At 35.5% G+C, this 16,564-nt stretch overlaps 2 protein-coding genes across 4 annotated transcripts; one reads left to right on the forward strand and one right to left on the reverse strand.

Annotated features, from left to right (window-relative positions):
- Window positions 1-1,923: 1,923 nt before the first annotated feature.
- On the reverse strand, window positions 1,924-9,635 carry LOC132189225 (AP-4 complex subunit mu-like). Of its 3 annotated transcripts, none has more exons than XM_059603847.1 (13): window positions 9,414-9,635; window positions 8,597-8,691; window positions 7,954-8,157; window positions 7,382-7,498; window positions 7,165-7,293; window positions 6,743-6,869; window positions 6,091-6,170; window positions 5,898-6,002; window positions 5,728-5,822; window positions 3,203-3,290; window positions 2,957-3,017; window positions 2,788-2,861; window positions 1,924-2,203 (listed from the first exon to the last, which is right to left on the reverse strand). In XM_059603847.1, the coding sequence occupies exons 1-13, from the start codon at window positions 9,475-9,477 to the stop codon at window positions 2,105-2,107; spliced, it is 1,338 nt and encodes a 445-aa protein (XP_059459830.1). In that variant the 5' UTR covers window positions 9,478-9,635; the 3' UTR covers window positions 1,924-2,104. The 3 variants fall into 3 exon arrangements, with proteins under 3 accessions (XP_059459830.1, XP_059459828.1, XP_059459829.1); XM_059603845.1 differs by having other exon boundaries at window positions 6,091-6,194; window positions 9,414-9,634; XM_059603846.1 differs by having other exon boundaries at window positions 6,091-6,194; window positions 9,420-9,633.
- A 3,027-nt stretch (window positions 9,636-12,662) lies between these two features.
- Window positions 12,663-15,690, forward strand: LOC132189485 (mitogen-activated protein kinase homolog NTF3). Its single transcript, XM_059604228.1, has 2 exons — window positions 12,663-13,520; window positions 14,655-15,690. The coding sequence occupies exons 1-2, from the start codon at window positions 13,098-13,100 to the stop codon at window positions 15,348-15,350; spliced, it is 1,119 nt and encodes a 372-aa protein (XP_059460211.1). The 5' UTR covers window positions 12,663-13,097; the 3' UTR covers window positions 15,351-15,690.
- The last annotated feature ends 874 nt before the right edge of the window (window positions 15,691-16,564 follow it).

A 16,564-nucleotide genomic window follows, 5' to 3' on the forward strand; every position in this document is an offset into this window, starting at 1 on the left:
AGGTTAACAGAGCAGAAGAGGAATTTCTGTGTTTATTTTATTTTATTTATTTTTTTTTTTTTTATTTCAGCTTTTTGGATCTTTACAGGCAAGAAACCAAAGAGGTAGGTTAACAAGACATGGCCAACAATTATATAAATAAACTCCCAATAGAAGTTTTCTAACAAATTGGTTGATGGTGGGGATTTTGTATAATAGCAATACGACAAGTCTCGTGAGAGTTTGCTTGAGTCTCATTTGTTTGAACATGTGCTTGGATAGCTTGAACAACTATATGAACAAACCTCCAATAGAAATTGTCCTAACAAATTAGTTGGCCGACTAGATAGAGACTTTATATAATAGAATAGCCTTATTGCATTGCAATAAGACAATCTCATATGAGAGCTTATTTGAGTCTCACTTGTTCGGATATGTGTTTAGGCAACCCAAGTCCAGACTACCCATATACATGTCCAAACAAGCAATGTAATAGAAACTCTATTACACGGGATCGGGATCGGATAATTGCCGAATGTCAAATTCTAAGCCAGTGTTCTTAAAAAGATATTTTATCACATAGGAGATACATGGGTAATGATATTTTTAATCACCTTTTCTTTTGGGTTTTGGTAATAAAATTCCAACTACTTGACACCCCCATGATTCCCAACGTGAGCGAACAGTTAGAGCTTTAGCCACCTCACAAAGAGGATATATAACACAGTAATTGATTCCTATATGCAGTACATGAAACGACTTGAGCACCTTTTAAGTGTGTTCACCAGATTGCTCCATTAACTTTGTCTAGATTGTAGTTGATTCATCACATGCATCTAGACGGTTTTATAGTTATGAGATTGAAAAAATTCCTGCTGTCGCCACTATAATTAGTCAATGTAAAAGATCCATGAATGAATATATTCATTGCTAGAGAAAAGGAAAAAGAGTGTGGACTGCTAGCTACAATTGTAATACCCCGAAAATTTTCGGGAAGGAAAAAGGCTTTTTCTAGAAGAGAAAAACAAAAACGAAATAGGACATATTCCCAAATTAGAATTAGTAGCAAAATTTTCATGTCAAAGAAAATCTGGGGCATGAAAGTAGGGAGCTTTTTCATGATTACCTTTTACATAAAAGAGTGATGAATATTCCTATATACATCTGGCTAAATTTTCTTAGCCTTTTGGAATCTACTTTCATTACAGAGTGATTTTGTTTTCTACTATTCCAAGGATAACCAAAAAATTAGTCCACCATTATAAAAAGGAATCTAAATCCTGTCAAATCTATCTCAGATTTAGAGGAATATATGCCCTAATCCCAGTGGATAGGCGTATCAAAGATATTTCAGTTAGTATTTCTTTTTATTATTATGTAGTATCATGGTTCTGAAATGGGTCTGTGTAATGTGTATCTACATCATCTATAATGTAGTCTCAGCATGCTTAGTTTATGTGAGATTCCCACCCCATTTCCCCTTCGATCAAAAACTCATCGTCACCTATAAGGAAACTATTGGATATTACCACACAAAAAAGCAACAAGCCATTTACCAAACCCCACTTCCCTCCAGGAGAGATGCTCCCTCCCATAAGCTCAACTTCAACTGTAGATGTAGACCTGTTTTTAAAATAAAAAAACACGCAAAGGGGAAGCATAGATGCAAACTAAAGCTGTTAAATCTATTAGATCTTCCATTTGTTTAACAGTTTTAAAATGTGATGTTAAAAAAATAGTGATTTCTAAACAAAAACACGATTTTTAAAAACGTCGTTAAACGTTTGGTAAAATTATGATTCGACTTTTAAAATCGTTCTAACCTGCAATTAAAAAACGTGAATCTTTTTCAAATTTTCAAACAGTCATTTTTTTGTTTCTTTAGACACTCCCAAACAGACATTTTCCGCAAAATTGCAGAGTCAAATGGACTCTTCACCAAACTGCAGTAAAAGTGCTACTTTTTATTGATGGGAACGCCTAATTACAATAGCAAAAAAGCATCACATTGAGCATGAGCCAACAAACTCTTGTGTTTAACTGCAATTTTATTAAGTGATCTAATAACAGGAGAATGGAAAAGGAAAACAGGAACAAGAAAAATGCGGGGCAGAATAGATTATGATCATAACCGGGCAACATACGAATTCGACTGTGTGACATATCTCACCCATCGATACGGATTGTCAGTCTTTGATTTCTTTGCTATCTGCAAGTACTTGACCTGCACCAGAAAAAAAAAATGGAGAAATGGATACCTTAAACCATTAAAAAGAAGATAAAAATGAATACATGAAAAAAAAAAAAAAAGGTTTTGAATATTGAAGAGTAAACATGTTACTAGCAGTATGCCAGTAACCATAGTAACGTTCATCGGTATTTTTATACTTTACATGTGTATAATAATACAGTTGGAATTTGTTCACACTGTAAATTTGTTTGATTACCAAGCCAAGGTCAACATACCCGAGGTCTGAAACCTGTAGTGTACAGTTTGGATTCTCTTTCCATCACAAGAGGTAACAAAAGAGATACAAACTCACACCTAATTGCTGCCATGCGAGAGCATCACCACTACAGTGGTGGGAAAGCCTCAAGGGCCAAGGCTAAGGGACCCATAAGAAGGCAAGGTAGAGTCACCGTTGCACTTCTATACTAGCATCACATGGCAATACTTTTAATCCACTATGTTACCCACAAGATCTTGCACAAGGATTCAACAAAAGAAACAGTGTACTGAAGCTCTGATGAGTTTGTTGTCATAACAGTGAACACTCAGGACCCTAACCAATCAAGCTAGCTTTTTACCTGAAGCCTTGAACAATTGTACATAGGTATTGTGAAGGTCATGCTAACAGGTCCAGATTCCTTCATAATGTTTCCTGCATTATAAATAAACACAGAACGATAAACCTTTTATGATGTTGAAAGCATATTCATATAACGAAGTACAATGATAAAGCAGACAGCCCTTTACCGTGTGATTCCTGTGAAAATGTCAGCTTTGCACGTAGAGTATGTTCAGATCCACCAACAACCTACAATTTAATGCACTAATTATTCATTTCTACCAACAGAAAAACTCATAATATATGTTAAAATGCAACTGGGCAGAAAAATTGCTACGAATTAGACAGTTTAATAGAGTAAGGGATAATGTATATGCGTGTGTGTGTGTGCATGCGCACGTGAGAGAGAGATAGAGCGAGAGAAGCATTCTTACCTTCTTCAAACCCCATTCAAGTCTTTTATTTGCTTCCTTAAAATCGGTTGTGTTTCCAACTGCTCCTGGCTCCAACTCAAAACTAGCTCTGCAATATTTTCCAATGGAGAAACTATAATTAGTAATGTTGAACCTGTAGATGAAAAAGGATTTATCTTTGTGTGCGTCTCCTGTCTTTAATTATTTCTTCACCTTTTTCATTCAGGCCATACAAGTCCCTATCATGAAAATCATGTGCTATCACAAGAATTATTGAGATATATATGCAATGCTGCGAAGGCAGTGTCCCTTGCCTTAATACAAAACTACTTCACAATCTTTAAAAAGTTATGTACGCCTGAGTTTGAGCTCTTAGATGAATCTTGGAAAAGCTTTTTGGGAGTATGAAATAAAGCACAAGAAGTGGCTACCAGTTTACAGAAAACAATTAAAGTCCCTTGCAGGCCATTTGGAATTGTTTCTTGCTGCTGACCCTTTTTTATTGCATAGTTTAAGAGAAGCCCTGATTTCTAGTAATTTTACAATATGTACAAAATGAGATCTCTAAGGTTTTATGATGTTTTATGATTTCAATGCCCAAACATTTGATTATGAGGTGGATCAAATACATGCAGGGATTTGAGTGTCTAATGATATCAAAACTACATAGGCATGTGGTTATAGGCAATGTTTTAGAGCTGCAAAGTCCAGCCACAAAGGGATCTCTGTTCGCCTTGTATAATAATCGACCAATGGCTTTTGTGCTAGGAGATCATCAGCTTGAACAGCAAACAACCAGAGCTATTACTCACTACAACAAAAAATTTCCATTAATGAAAGAGGTAAATCCATTGGAAAATAAAAAAATAAGCTGGAATTGCGGCATGGCAAAGAATTGCCTTGCTAAAAAAAGCTGTGAACCAGAAAATAAAATGTTCTGATTAACTCCCCAAAACTGTAATAGTAAAAAACTGGGGAAAACTGGTTTGACCTTTGAATCTGTGGAACCGTGGGTGGTTTGATCGGTCTTGGTAGATTTCAAAATTTGCTTAAATACAGCCATTTAAGCCTTTCCGCAGGCTACCCAAAATCTCTACAATGGTTTGTCTATCTTTTAGGCTTAAACACCACATCCAGCAGCCAGTAAACCCACCCTCCCCTTGTCGATTGCAGTGGTATGTGGCTTTCAGTTGAAGTTAGTTACAGATCAGATCAAGGCCAAAGATCTGAAAACGGAGAAACCATATGACTATAAAATAAATCCCTCAAAACCCACATATATACCATTCTGCATTTTGGTCACGACATTCTTGGAAAACCCAAAATGGACCCGTTATATTCTTTGGCAAATAGACGCAGGTTGTTGAGGTGGCTTCAGATTGGTCTCAGATTGCAAATTGCATCACTTATCTATGGACGATTTTCTATGGTGTTGCTTGTCGGTGGCTATAAGGAAAATGGATTTTAATGCATATTTTTTTATGGAAATGGTTAGGGATATAAGGAGGTGTGTGCCCTTCAATATAGGTAATGGACACTTGGGATTGGATGTGGATGATGGGATGGATTTTCAGGTTGTTTTACACTATCTAGAGTAATAGTTTTTGAGTTTGGTTTTTTTTTAAGTGGCTGACATTATGCTAATCAAGGGAATTTTGGTGTCAATGTGTTGGGTTCTTATTGGGGTAGTTAGATATCCTGCATGCAGCCTACGATTTTGACACGTCAACAGTCTTTCAAGCCCATGCTTATGGCAATAATTGACTATAGGTATGAAGCAGTTCTGAGGGAAAATAATCAAACAAAAACCTGTACCTCAGACAAGGAAATGATTGTCCAAAAAGGGAAATTAGAAAATACTTGTTTATGAAGAAGTATAATAAAGTAGTTTGACTTTATTATGTATGTTCAGAATATAATTTGATGCTTACTTTGGGATTATATCTATAATTTGATGCACCATTATCATGTCGTTTATTTATATAAAGTTGTGAAAAATTATTCGAGAATCATTTAATCTTCTTTTTGGATTTTTTTAGAAAATCAGATAATTTTTACAAATCTATTTTATATGATAGTAACCTTAATTAATTAGCAGTTAAATAAATCTATGACGTCATGGCAGATCCTGACATCTTTGAACCTTAACCCTCATGCTTTTAAATAACGTAAGATGGAAGTTTATAGGATAGTAACCTTAATTAATTAGCAGTTAAATAAATTTATGACGTCATGGCAGATCCTGACATCTTTGAACCTTAACCCTCATGCTTTTAAATAACGTAAAGATGGAAGTTTATAGGATAGTTTAAACCCTGGTTGTCTCAATGGTCTGGTTTTTAGAACCATGGTTATAGGATAGTTTAGAAAACCAAAACAGGAAGACTACAGATAAATTGTTACCTATTCACCCAAGTGCAAATAATTAAAAGTAAAGAGCACATTCAAACCGTATAGATGAAACCTAACTTTGTAGTAAGGGCGTTAAAGCATGCCCCAAATCTTTCTCTTTTACAATTGGTGTAACAAAGTGAAAACAGAAATACCTTGTTGTATATGTTGGCAGTGGCATTTGAACTATAATTGCGTTTGCAGTGGTGCTTGAGGGGAACTCAGCCCGCACTTTCAAAATTACTTCAGCCTAAGGGAAAAACATTATGAGCTTTTAATATGGAGTATGTATCAAATTTTTTCATCAGAGGCAAGTTTTACTCACCTTAAGGGGTCCTGCTTCTTCAATCAGTGCATTAATACGAAAAGGAGGCCTGAATTCCTGAGTCATGCGGTAATTCATGACAGGAAATTCACCATCTGGTGGTACCTATTTTATAGTAGTGTGATATATTATTCTTAAGCACAAACTGAAAAATAAGTCTCTGAAAATACATCATTATCTCAGTCACACTCACCAAGCTCAGAGTTCTGTCAATGTCGAAATTGTCAAGGTGCACAGATTCATGGAAATTACAATCATCCAGAATCACAGCCCCTGAACCAGATGAACTACCATAATCTGTCACACAAGGCAGCACAATAATATCATGCAAGGAAGTCTAAATACATGGGCAAAATTCAGTAATATCATTCTTCTTGAGAAACAGCCAGGACCAACCCTGCAGATCAACTCAAAAACCATATTATTTAAAACACACACACAGAGCATGTAACTGCTTCTGACCGATAGGTTCAGCCAATATACAGTCAAAGACAGTTAACCATTATTCATTACATAACATGTAACACCTCTTGAAGAGCTCTCCATCAGTGACAGAAAATTTTAGCCCTTTAAGCAAATTAAAAGACATTATGCTTGCATTCACAACACACAATATATATACATACACACACACATATGTGCAAACTTACATATGTAAATGCAAAAAAAAAAAAATTAGATATCAATATATCAAAACCTTCAAACTAGATAGATGCAAACCCTTTGCAGCTTAAAACTATCATATAGATCCATCATATAATCCACAAGTCAGGAATAATCTGAAAGAATCACATGAACAAAGGCCAAAGGTATTTGAAAAAGATCTCTATTGTGTTGAGCAATACCATAGATTGACCTTCCACCGCTTCCGATGCTCAGGTCATCATTAAGAGCAAGTCGAATTTCAGGATTCCCTGTAAGATAACTCTTCATTTGAATGGTGCCATCAATCTCAGAAGTTAGTATATATCCCTGTATAACCCACATTAAATGAGTAAAAATGCTTGAAGTTCCAACACATGCAAGTACAGAAAGATAAAAGACAAAGCCAATACAATGTAGAATCATAAACAAATTGAATTCATCAAGAAAAAAAAAAGAATCATAAACAAGTTGAACCGAAGACAAGCAAAAAAAGTCCATCTCTAGATTGAATAAGCAAACAATCTATCCCCGAAAAATAAGTTAATGCAGTCCGCTAGGTTTTTTGGTTAATCCCATAACTTATAGTAACAGAAGCACAAAGCAATGAAACGGCAATACTCACACTAGAGCTGAATGTCACACTTATTTTCTCAATTATGTCGACAAAAATTTCCTCCCTCTTTCTACCGCCAGGCTCATTTGCTACAACAGACTTCGTAACAGCTGTCCCTGGCATTCTTTTGCTCCTTTGCTGCAGACATGTGAATAAAACCATATATTTAAGTTGGAACAAGGACTATACATGCCACTACAATATGCTTGATCATGTAAATTCATACCATAAATATGCCACCAGGCCCAAGAGACGGCAAACGTGCTGCATCAACCATAATTGGCTCGTTAAAAACATATGACTTCAAAAGCTCAGTGGACGTTGTTTGCACATAACCAAAATCCTGCCATAAAGAGAGATCGGTAAAGACACTAATATAAATAATAGCTGTTTTTAAATCCAGCAAGGATGATATCCGTGGCTCATTTGATAAATAATGATATCTACAAACTATGATAAATGGCAAAAAAATTTGAGAAAAATCTTCAACAAAAATGGGCATTAAGGCCTTATTGAGTTAGAGAGAGAGAGAGAGAGAGAGAGAGGGAGAGGGAGAGGGAGAGAGAGAGAGAGCTAAATTACCAAAACGTCCAATGTGACAAAACATAAAGTTGGCATCAACATAATTTCTTTCCATACGTCCAATATGCTTTTAAATTAACTAGCAACACTATTCTGTGAAAATAATAAGGCCCGACCGCATCTGAAGGATTTTTTTAAAGTCATTCCAACAAATGAAGGATATGAGAGCATACTTTTTTTTTTTTGATAACTAATGAGATATGAGAGCATACTTACAATGACTTCATCCAGCAACTCATACACAAGCACAAAATTTTTCCGCAAAGAATCTTCATTGAGTACTCCAAGGTAATCTTTGATGACACGTGCAATCCTTTGTAAAAGTTCCAAAACAAGAGAGGGTGACACATTAACTCTAGTTGTAGCAACAAATAACAATCCCGCAACCTTGACATGAAAGTAGTTAACGCCGTCCACATTCTGTCGACAAGACAGATAAACAAGAAAAATATCAAGATACATTAGAGAATACATGGTAGAATATGAAACAATCACACAAATTAATTACATTTATCCACATATAGTACTAGACAACACACCCTAGAATACATGAACAAAATAGTCTACCATATAAACAAAATAGTCTACCATATAATAGAATATGATAGACTTTTGCTTTAAACATGTTTGTGGCAGGGGAAGCAGATCATTTATATAAATGTCCTAAGTATGAGTATAAGAGAAGAGGAATTACTAACAATAAAATTCAGGAATAACAGATATAAAACCAAGCTGAGGGTCAACTGTACTTTAAACAAGCAAAATCATATATGTCAGAAACTGCAATGAGTGTTTGGCCCCTATGCAGCAGAAAAATGAAAGTACACTGCCTGTGAGATTTCTTCAAGAGAATACCTACAAATACAGGTGGCGCATCCCCTTCTCCATCCTCCTTCCAAAACATCACTTTGCGGAAAAATATCTCGGCAGTTCCCTTTTGCACTTCTCCACGATCTGCATTTTATTTAGCAAATGTTGGATTTGTATCATAAAACTCAGTTACCTATAACAGATTCAGAAACAACAATCATTCGCAAATGTTATACATGTTTGCACTTCATCCCTTAAGGAATATAAAACCACAACCCCCAACCCCACCCCCCCCCAAAAAAAAAAAAAACCAATTCAGGGCCAAAATTTCAATTTAGCTCAGTTTGTTGAAAACATTTTTAGGTGACCGTCAAACTCCGGAAAATCAATCGTCTTCCCCGGAAAATGTTTTCAACTGCAAACATTTTATGTTGAAACAAACAGCGTTAGCATCAAATAGCTGCCATTTCATTCTCACAAACAATATCCATGTAGAAATTATCAAGCTCAGAAACTCCAAAGAAAATCATCGGTAAATTTTGTAATACATTAAACAAAACTTACTAACCACAAACTTTCTTTAGTTTACACGTCATATATACTCCAATTTTGGTAACGTATAGAAACGTGATTTAATTTCTCGGCTATTCCCAAATCAACCCCTTCTCCAAAAAAATGAGTTCAGAAAAATCACCGTCTAAATTACATGTAAAAATCTCAGACAATAAACAAACACGTCGTTGAATGAACAAAAAAAAAAAACACAATGCGCAATATAAACAATGAAATTTTAGCCAACAATAATAATATGTAATTTGAGAAAAGTGGAAGGAGGAGATTTAAGGCAAATAGAGGAAGAGAGAGACGCTCACAGTCACGGAAGACGATGTTGTCGCCTCTCTGCGACAGCACGAAGAACTGCGAGATCATGGCCGGAGACCTTCTTCCTCTGTTTCTCTGCGATCAGTGTTTGATCACTCCGATTGCTTTCGTTTCTTCTTTCTTCTTCGCTTCTTTCGGTTCAATCGCTCGAGTCAGGGTCTCTGTTCCGTGTGGAGGACGATTAGACCTTCCTCCCAGCACCAACCAAACAAAATGCAAAGCTCTGCAGTCTGCGCCACGTTGGAGTGTCACGAGACAAGCACGTGGTTCTTGAGCAACCGCGTGATATTTATTTATTGTTTTTGTTTTATTACTATGAATGGTCGTCGTTTTGACGAAACTCGGTTCATAGTCAAAATATATAGTGGATATTTCGAAACAACTATATTAATTAACCAAAAAAGAAACTCGCACAATTAATATTAAATTAGGTAATATGAGTTTTCAAAATCATACAAAAAAATAAATGTTATTTAGCATACTCGTATGATTGAAATGACTTAACAGTAAAAATCAATCATTAATTTTTGTCTTTTTATAAGTTATTGTTCATTTTCAATGTCATATTATCTCAATTATATAACGACCTATACAAAATGTCCACATTAAAATCATTAGTCACAACCAACCAACATTTATTATGCACTTTTTCTTGTTGTTTTTAGGAAAAAATGAACTTTATCCCCTGAAGTTTGACATATTTTTCAATTTGAACTCCAAATATTTAAAAATTTGCAATACCCTCTTAAAGTTTCAAAAACTTTCAATTCGAACCATTTGTTAGTTATTGCCATCAAAGAAGACAAAAAGTCCAACACGTGCATCTCACGTGATATTTTTTACTCTTATTCTCCCCAAATTGCCCCTAAATTTTTTTAAAAAAATATAGATTTAAAATATATATATATATATATATATATATATATATATAAAAAAAAACTCCTCAAACTAACGGTCGTTTTTAAAATAACCATGTTCAAAATGTGCTAAAGTAACCCATCAAACTGCCAAAGTGTGTCAAAAAGGCAACATCTTTTTTTTATATACCTATAATATCCTTATTATTTTAAAAACTAAAATAAAAAATAAATAAAGTAATAAAATAAAAACTACAAAATTAATTTATAAGAAAAAAGGAAAAAGGAAATGGGTGGTTGCCAGTTGAGCCAACCACATGGTTAATTTTGCATTTATCTATATTTTTTTTTTATATGAACGATTTATAATTTAAGCAAACCACAGTGATTAATATTCTATTTATTCAAAAAAAATTGTATTTATTCACCACTTGGGGTTTTTATTTTTTTATTTAATTTTTTTAAAAATAGGGGTATTATAGGAATATAAAAAAATATGTGGCATTTTTTACACACTTTAGTATTTTGATGAGCTACTTTAGTACCTTTTAAACATTGTGGAGTTCTATCGTAAACGGCAATTAGTTTGGTGGGTTTTTTTTATATTTTTCCAAAAAAAAAAAAAAAAAAAGGTGGCTATGGTGGCCATAGCCACCCCTCCGCTAATGTGGGGTGGCCATTCACCACCCCACCACCCTCCAGGGGTGGTTTTGACCACCCTTTGAAAGTTTCCTTTCAGCCACCCCTAGTTTTTTTTTTTTAAAAAAAATAATTAATTATTAATTATTTTATTTTGAAATATATATTTTTATTATTTTAGGGGCAATTTGGGGAGAATAGGACTAAACATATCACGTGTGGACTTTCCGTCTTCTTAGACGGCAATGCTTAACGGATGGTTTGAATTGAAAGTTTTTGAAACTTTAAGAGAGTACATTGTAAATTTTTAAACATTGTAGTTCAAAAAAAAAAAAAAAAAGGGGTAAAAATTTCAAGGGGTAAAGTGCATTTTTCTCTTGTTTTTAATTATATAAAATATGAAAAGAATAAAAGAATAGAAGAATATATTTATCATTAGATGAGTGTTGATTTACTATAAATATTTTGACAATTTACGTGATATTTATTATATTAACTACTAAAATATGGACCGACACATGGTAGTATGGTGATACTTATTATCATAAAATGTAGATTATCATGTAAATTTGTGAGAAAATTATAGTAAAAATCAACCATCCTCCCTGTCCCAGCGTCATTGGCATGTAATTAATCATTTTTATTTTGGAAAAATATAATTTAACTCCCTAAACTACCAGTCATTTTTATTTTAATCCCCTAATGTTCAACAAGTGATAAAGTAACCCTCAAAATTACTAAAAAGTTGCAATTTAGCCACTCAATTAGTCAACACCATCAAATAGGACCGAAAATGCAAAACGACGTCGTTTTTTGAGATTAAGTTCCTAAAATGCCATTTTGAAAAAAAAAATCAATTTAAAAAATGCCCCCCAAAAGAGACGTCGTTTTGAAGAAAAAAAAACTGTGGTTTATGGTTGGCCGGCGAGCCACCCCTAAACCGCCCTTTTTTTTCTTCCTCAAAACGATGTCGTTTTGGGGGACATTTTTCAAATTGATTATTTTTTTTCTTTCAAAAAGGCATTTTAATAACTTAACATTGTCAAAACGACGTAATATTGAATTTTTCATCATATTTGACGGTAATGACTAACAGAGTGGCTAAATTGTAACTAGTTGGTAGTTTAGGGGCTATTTTATTACTTTTTAAACATTAAGGGGCTAAAATGAAAATGACTAATAATTTGAAGAGCTAAATTATATTTTTCCTTTTTATTTATTTTTTAATTCTTACCTTTAGCCTAAAATACAGAGAATAAGACTATTTTTTTTTTTTTTGTGGCCCATATAATTTACAAGAGATGTTGGGACATTGACAAACTTGAAGGCATACATATCTATTATAATAAGGCCGGGCAACTTTATTAATTTTCTCACATAAATAAAATGAAAAGCAATTTCTGGTTCCAATGTTTTAAAGGTTTTTATCGACAACGTGGTGAATATGTATTACAATATATGAAAAGTAAAAAAAAGAAATAAAACATTTGACTCTTTAAACAAAAAAAAGTTGTATTTATTTTCAGGCCTATACATACTTGTGTTTGGGCTTATTGGTTTTTGTTTCCAAATTTGACTCACAAGTGATGTCATTGGCCAGACAGGCATTGACATGATTGGCGAGGACCACCTAATTCCGGTGCAAAGTGGATAGTACAGTAGGGAAGCCGAGAATATTCTGTGCCTATCCCAAAAATATAAATAAACGTCGTCGTTTGTTGACTCAAAATCTATACCAATACCATAGATCCCCGTGCCCAAATGGGAAAAATATCCGTGCCCATCGTTGCAAGAGTATGAGTGAAACCCTGGCGCGACATCTTTGTCATTGATTTTCTGGTTCAATCGCGACGAGAAAGCCACGAGTTCCTCGCCGACGTTTAACATCGAATGCGAAAATCGGTTCGAGAAAGCTCCACGCGGGGCAATTCCCGCGCGAAATGATGGCGGTGGACTAGGTAGGGTTCGTGTAGGAGTCTGAGCGAGTGAAAATGTGGGCTTTGTTGAAGAATTCGTCGATTTCTTCGAGGAATTCGAGTGAACGAGTGGCGATTATTGAAATCTCGAGGGTTAACTTGGGAATTGGATTACTTTTGTTTTTGGAAAGTTTGGGAATGAATTAGGAGTGAGCTCAAGGGTTTATTCGGTGAAAGACAGATCTATTATTAGGGAATGGCAACGCCGGTTGAGCCTCCGAATGGGATTAGATCGGAAGGGAAGCACTACTACTCCATGTGGCAGAGCTTGTTCGAGATCGACACCAAGTACGTGCCCATCAAGCCCATCGGTCGCGGGGCATACGGCGTCGTTTGCTCGTCCGTGAACAGAGAGACCAACGAGAAGGTCGCGATAAAGAAGATACACAACGCGTTCGAGAACCGCGTCGATGCGCTGAGAACCTTGCGGGAGCTGAAGCTTCTTCGGCATCTACGGCACGAGAATGTTATTGCGTTGAAGGATGTGATGATGCCGATCCATAGGAGAAGCTTCAAGGACGTGTATTTGGTTTACGAGCTCATGGATACGGATCTGCATCAGATTATTAAGTCTTCTCAGACTCTCACTAACGACCACTGCCAGTATTTCCTCTTTCAGGTACACCCATTTGTTGGTCCAGTAGGAGACTTAGACTTGTTTTGTGTAGTTTATGTTAGAATATTCATTAAATTTTCACTTTTTATCGGCTTATGCTTCTGGAAAACCAGAAATTTATGATAGTGTCAGAGTAGATGATCCTAATTCATAAGTTTGAACTCTGTCTCCCAGTATAAACATTAAACTTGTTGAATGAGTGTTGTAATATGATTAAAATCGTCTAAGTTTTTGAGACAACTAGTTATTTATTATGTTATATATTTAGTTAAAATATTGATTAAATTTCACAATTTTCTATCGGATTAAGTTTTTGGAATAGGTGGTAATTTATTAATTTTGACATTTTATCTAAAAATAGTAGTTTTCGTGATTTTAGACCGTCTCCAAATTAAGTAGATTTATTCAGTATTCTAAAATTAATGATGAATGGTTCTCTTCAGTAGTCAACTTAACCATTTTTGGTAAGGCTTGCTTAGATATATTAGAATTGGTTTCTAGTTTGGTAACTTGATTTGTGCTTTCTAATTATATTGATTACCACTTCCTTGTTGTGAACTTGTTGCATGTCATTCATATTCTTAGGTAAGATCATTGTGATGGTGGTAATGTACAACTGGGTTGTAAATATTAATGGTGTCTATTTGTCGACTACAAGTTTTCTTGGTCATTTTACTTTCTGTTGTGGTTTTCTTGTATTGAAAACATATTTTCATGTTTATAATAGATTAGTGTAAAAAAAAATGTAAAATTTGAAATTAGTTTTTAAGATTCTCGTGACTCTGTGGAAATTATTAGGTTTCATACTGGACTTATCAAAAAGGAAAAAGAAAAAAAAGTTTCATACAGGATGTAACTCCCATGCTACACCATGACTGGAGGCCTTCTAAGAAAAAGACATTTAAAAAGATAAATGGTAGTTCACCAAACTTGACAATCAGAAGCAAGCAAAATATGCTGCTGCTCATTTGTCAAACTTGTCAATCAGAAGTGGAGTGAACTGGTTGTTGTTTGTTGTCTGGGCATTACTATTCAATGCTGGCACATTTTGTGTTATATAAATCTGGACAGATGTATTAAACCTTCAAGATGCTTAAGCCTTTATTGCTTGTATTAATCCTATATTTCTGGGTTCAGTTGCTTCGTGGCCTGAAGTATCTCCACTCAGCAAACATCCTTCATCGTGACTTGAAGCCAGGGAATCTTCTCATCAACGCAAACTGTGACCTAAAAATATGTGATTTTGGGCTAGCACGTACTAGCAATGTTAAGGGCCAGTTCATGACTGAATATGTCGTAACTCGCTGGTATCGGGCCCCAGAGCTCCTCCTCTGCTGTGACAACTATGGGACATCCATTGATGTGTGGTCTGTTGGTTGCATTTTTGCTGAGCTTCTTGGCCGGAAACCAATCTTTCCTGGTACAGAGTGTCTCAACCAACTTAAACTGATCATTAACATCCTTGGCAGCCAGAGAGATGAGGATCTCGAATTTATAGACAATCCCAAAGCAAAGAAATACATTAAGTCACTTCCATTCTCCCTCGGGACGCCGTTTTCCCGTCTTTATCCCAACACCCACCCCTTGGCAATCGATCTGCTGCAGAAAATGCTTGTATTTGATCCGTCAAAGAGGATTAGTGTCACAGAAGCACTCCAACATCCCTACATGTCCCCACTGTATGATCCCAGCTCCAACCCTCCCGCCCAGGTCCCCATTGATCTTGACATGGATGAAGATTTAGGGGAAGATATGATAAGGGAGTTGATGTGGAAGGAAATACTCCATCACCATCCGGAAGCTGCTATAGCTAGTTTGGAGGTCTGTTCCTAGTCTTTTCTTGCTTGGTATTGCAGAGTGGCCGGGGAAGGTTTGTCTTGCTTTGCATGATGAAAGCTTTTCTTGGGTAAAGATCAGTTTTTTTGTAGTCCTTGTTTTGTTTTGTTTAATTAAATAATAATATTGAGAATCATGCTCAAGTCCGTCCTGTTAATGCATGATATGACCTTCCTTCTTGAGCTTGTTAATGAGCTTGAGCTCGGGATGGGAGGTCCTCTCTTTAGTTGTATATAGGCGTGCTGTTGTTGTACCATTATGATCACAAAAGCTTGTATGAAGAAACTTTTACCCTTTGTAATGTTAAAAACGCTCAATTGCATGTGATTTGTACCCATTCATCCAAAATCTGGTGTGCTATTTTTTGTTGGGTAGGTGTGTTCTGCAAAATTTTCATCTTCTATTCTCGCTCCACAGGCCGTCCTGTTATGCTTTCAGAAACGGTGCCCCCATTTTTTGACTTAGAACCTGTCTGGGATTGTATTAGGGAGGTTAAAAAACCGTGAAATAAACCATTTCCAAGTAAAATGGGGGAAAGGGTGAAAATCTTAAAGCTGGTGCTGCACTGCTGGGCGGACAACAGCCCGAGTCTGATTAACCTGGGCTAGTGGGCTGCTGCACTTGGTCGATAGATGCTCTGAAATTACAAGCCCAAACGGTGCTTAGTGCAATCAGGCTTCTAGCTAATACATCTTAGGTGAGATTGAATGTCTTGGGGCATGTTTGGGTAACCAAAAAGTTTGTCGGTAATGGGCAATGGGCTTCTACCTAATCAGGAGTACTACAAGATACGCAGTCATAGTCCTTCAAACAATAAGGTGGGTGTTAAATGGCTCAAAATTATCAAATAAATAACAAAAACAACATGATAATTAAATTATACATCCAAAACGAACAGCAATTTTAGAAAAAACTTAAAAAGAACATAAAAAAGTCTTTTAAACTTGCTCCCTGTGAATCTCCGCCACTGATTTACCAAGGAATATGGGTTCAGTTTCGTTTATACTAAATACTGGGGGAGGGTTTAAGGGAAAGGAGAGATCCTACCTTCCACTGAGTATCCTATACACCAATGATGGCCGAAGCATGTGTAAGCCATTGTCAAGAGATGTTAGTGGTGAATGGTCGATTGAAGTAAGTGAAAGGCATGGTCATTCTTAAAATATTACTTATATAATTACATTCATTCTTATCATCAACCTAAGTTACCT

The sequence above is a fragment of the Corylus avellana genome, chromosome ca8 (genome assembly GCF_901000735.1).
Source record: "Corylus avellana chromosome ca8, CavTom2PMs-1.0".
In the NCBI taxonomy this organism is placed as follows: domain Eukaryota; kingdom Viridiplantae; phylum Streptophyta; class Magnoliopsida; order Fagales; family Betulaceae; genus Corylus; species Corylus avellana.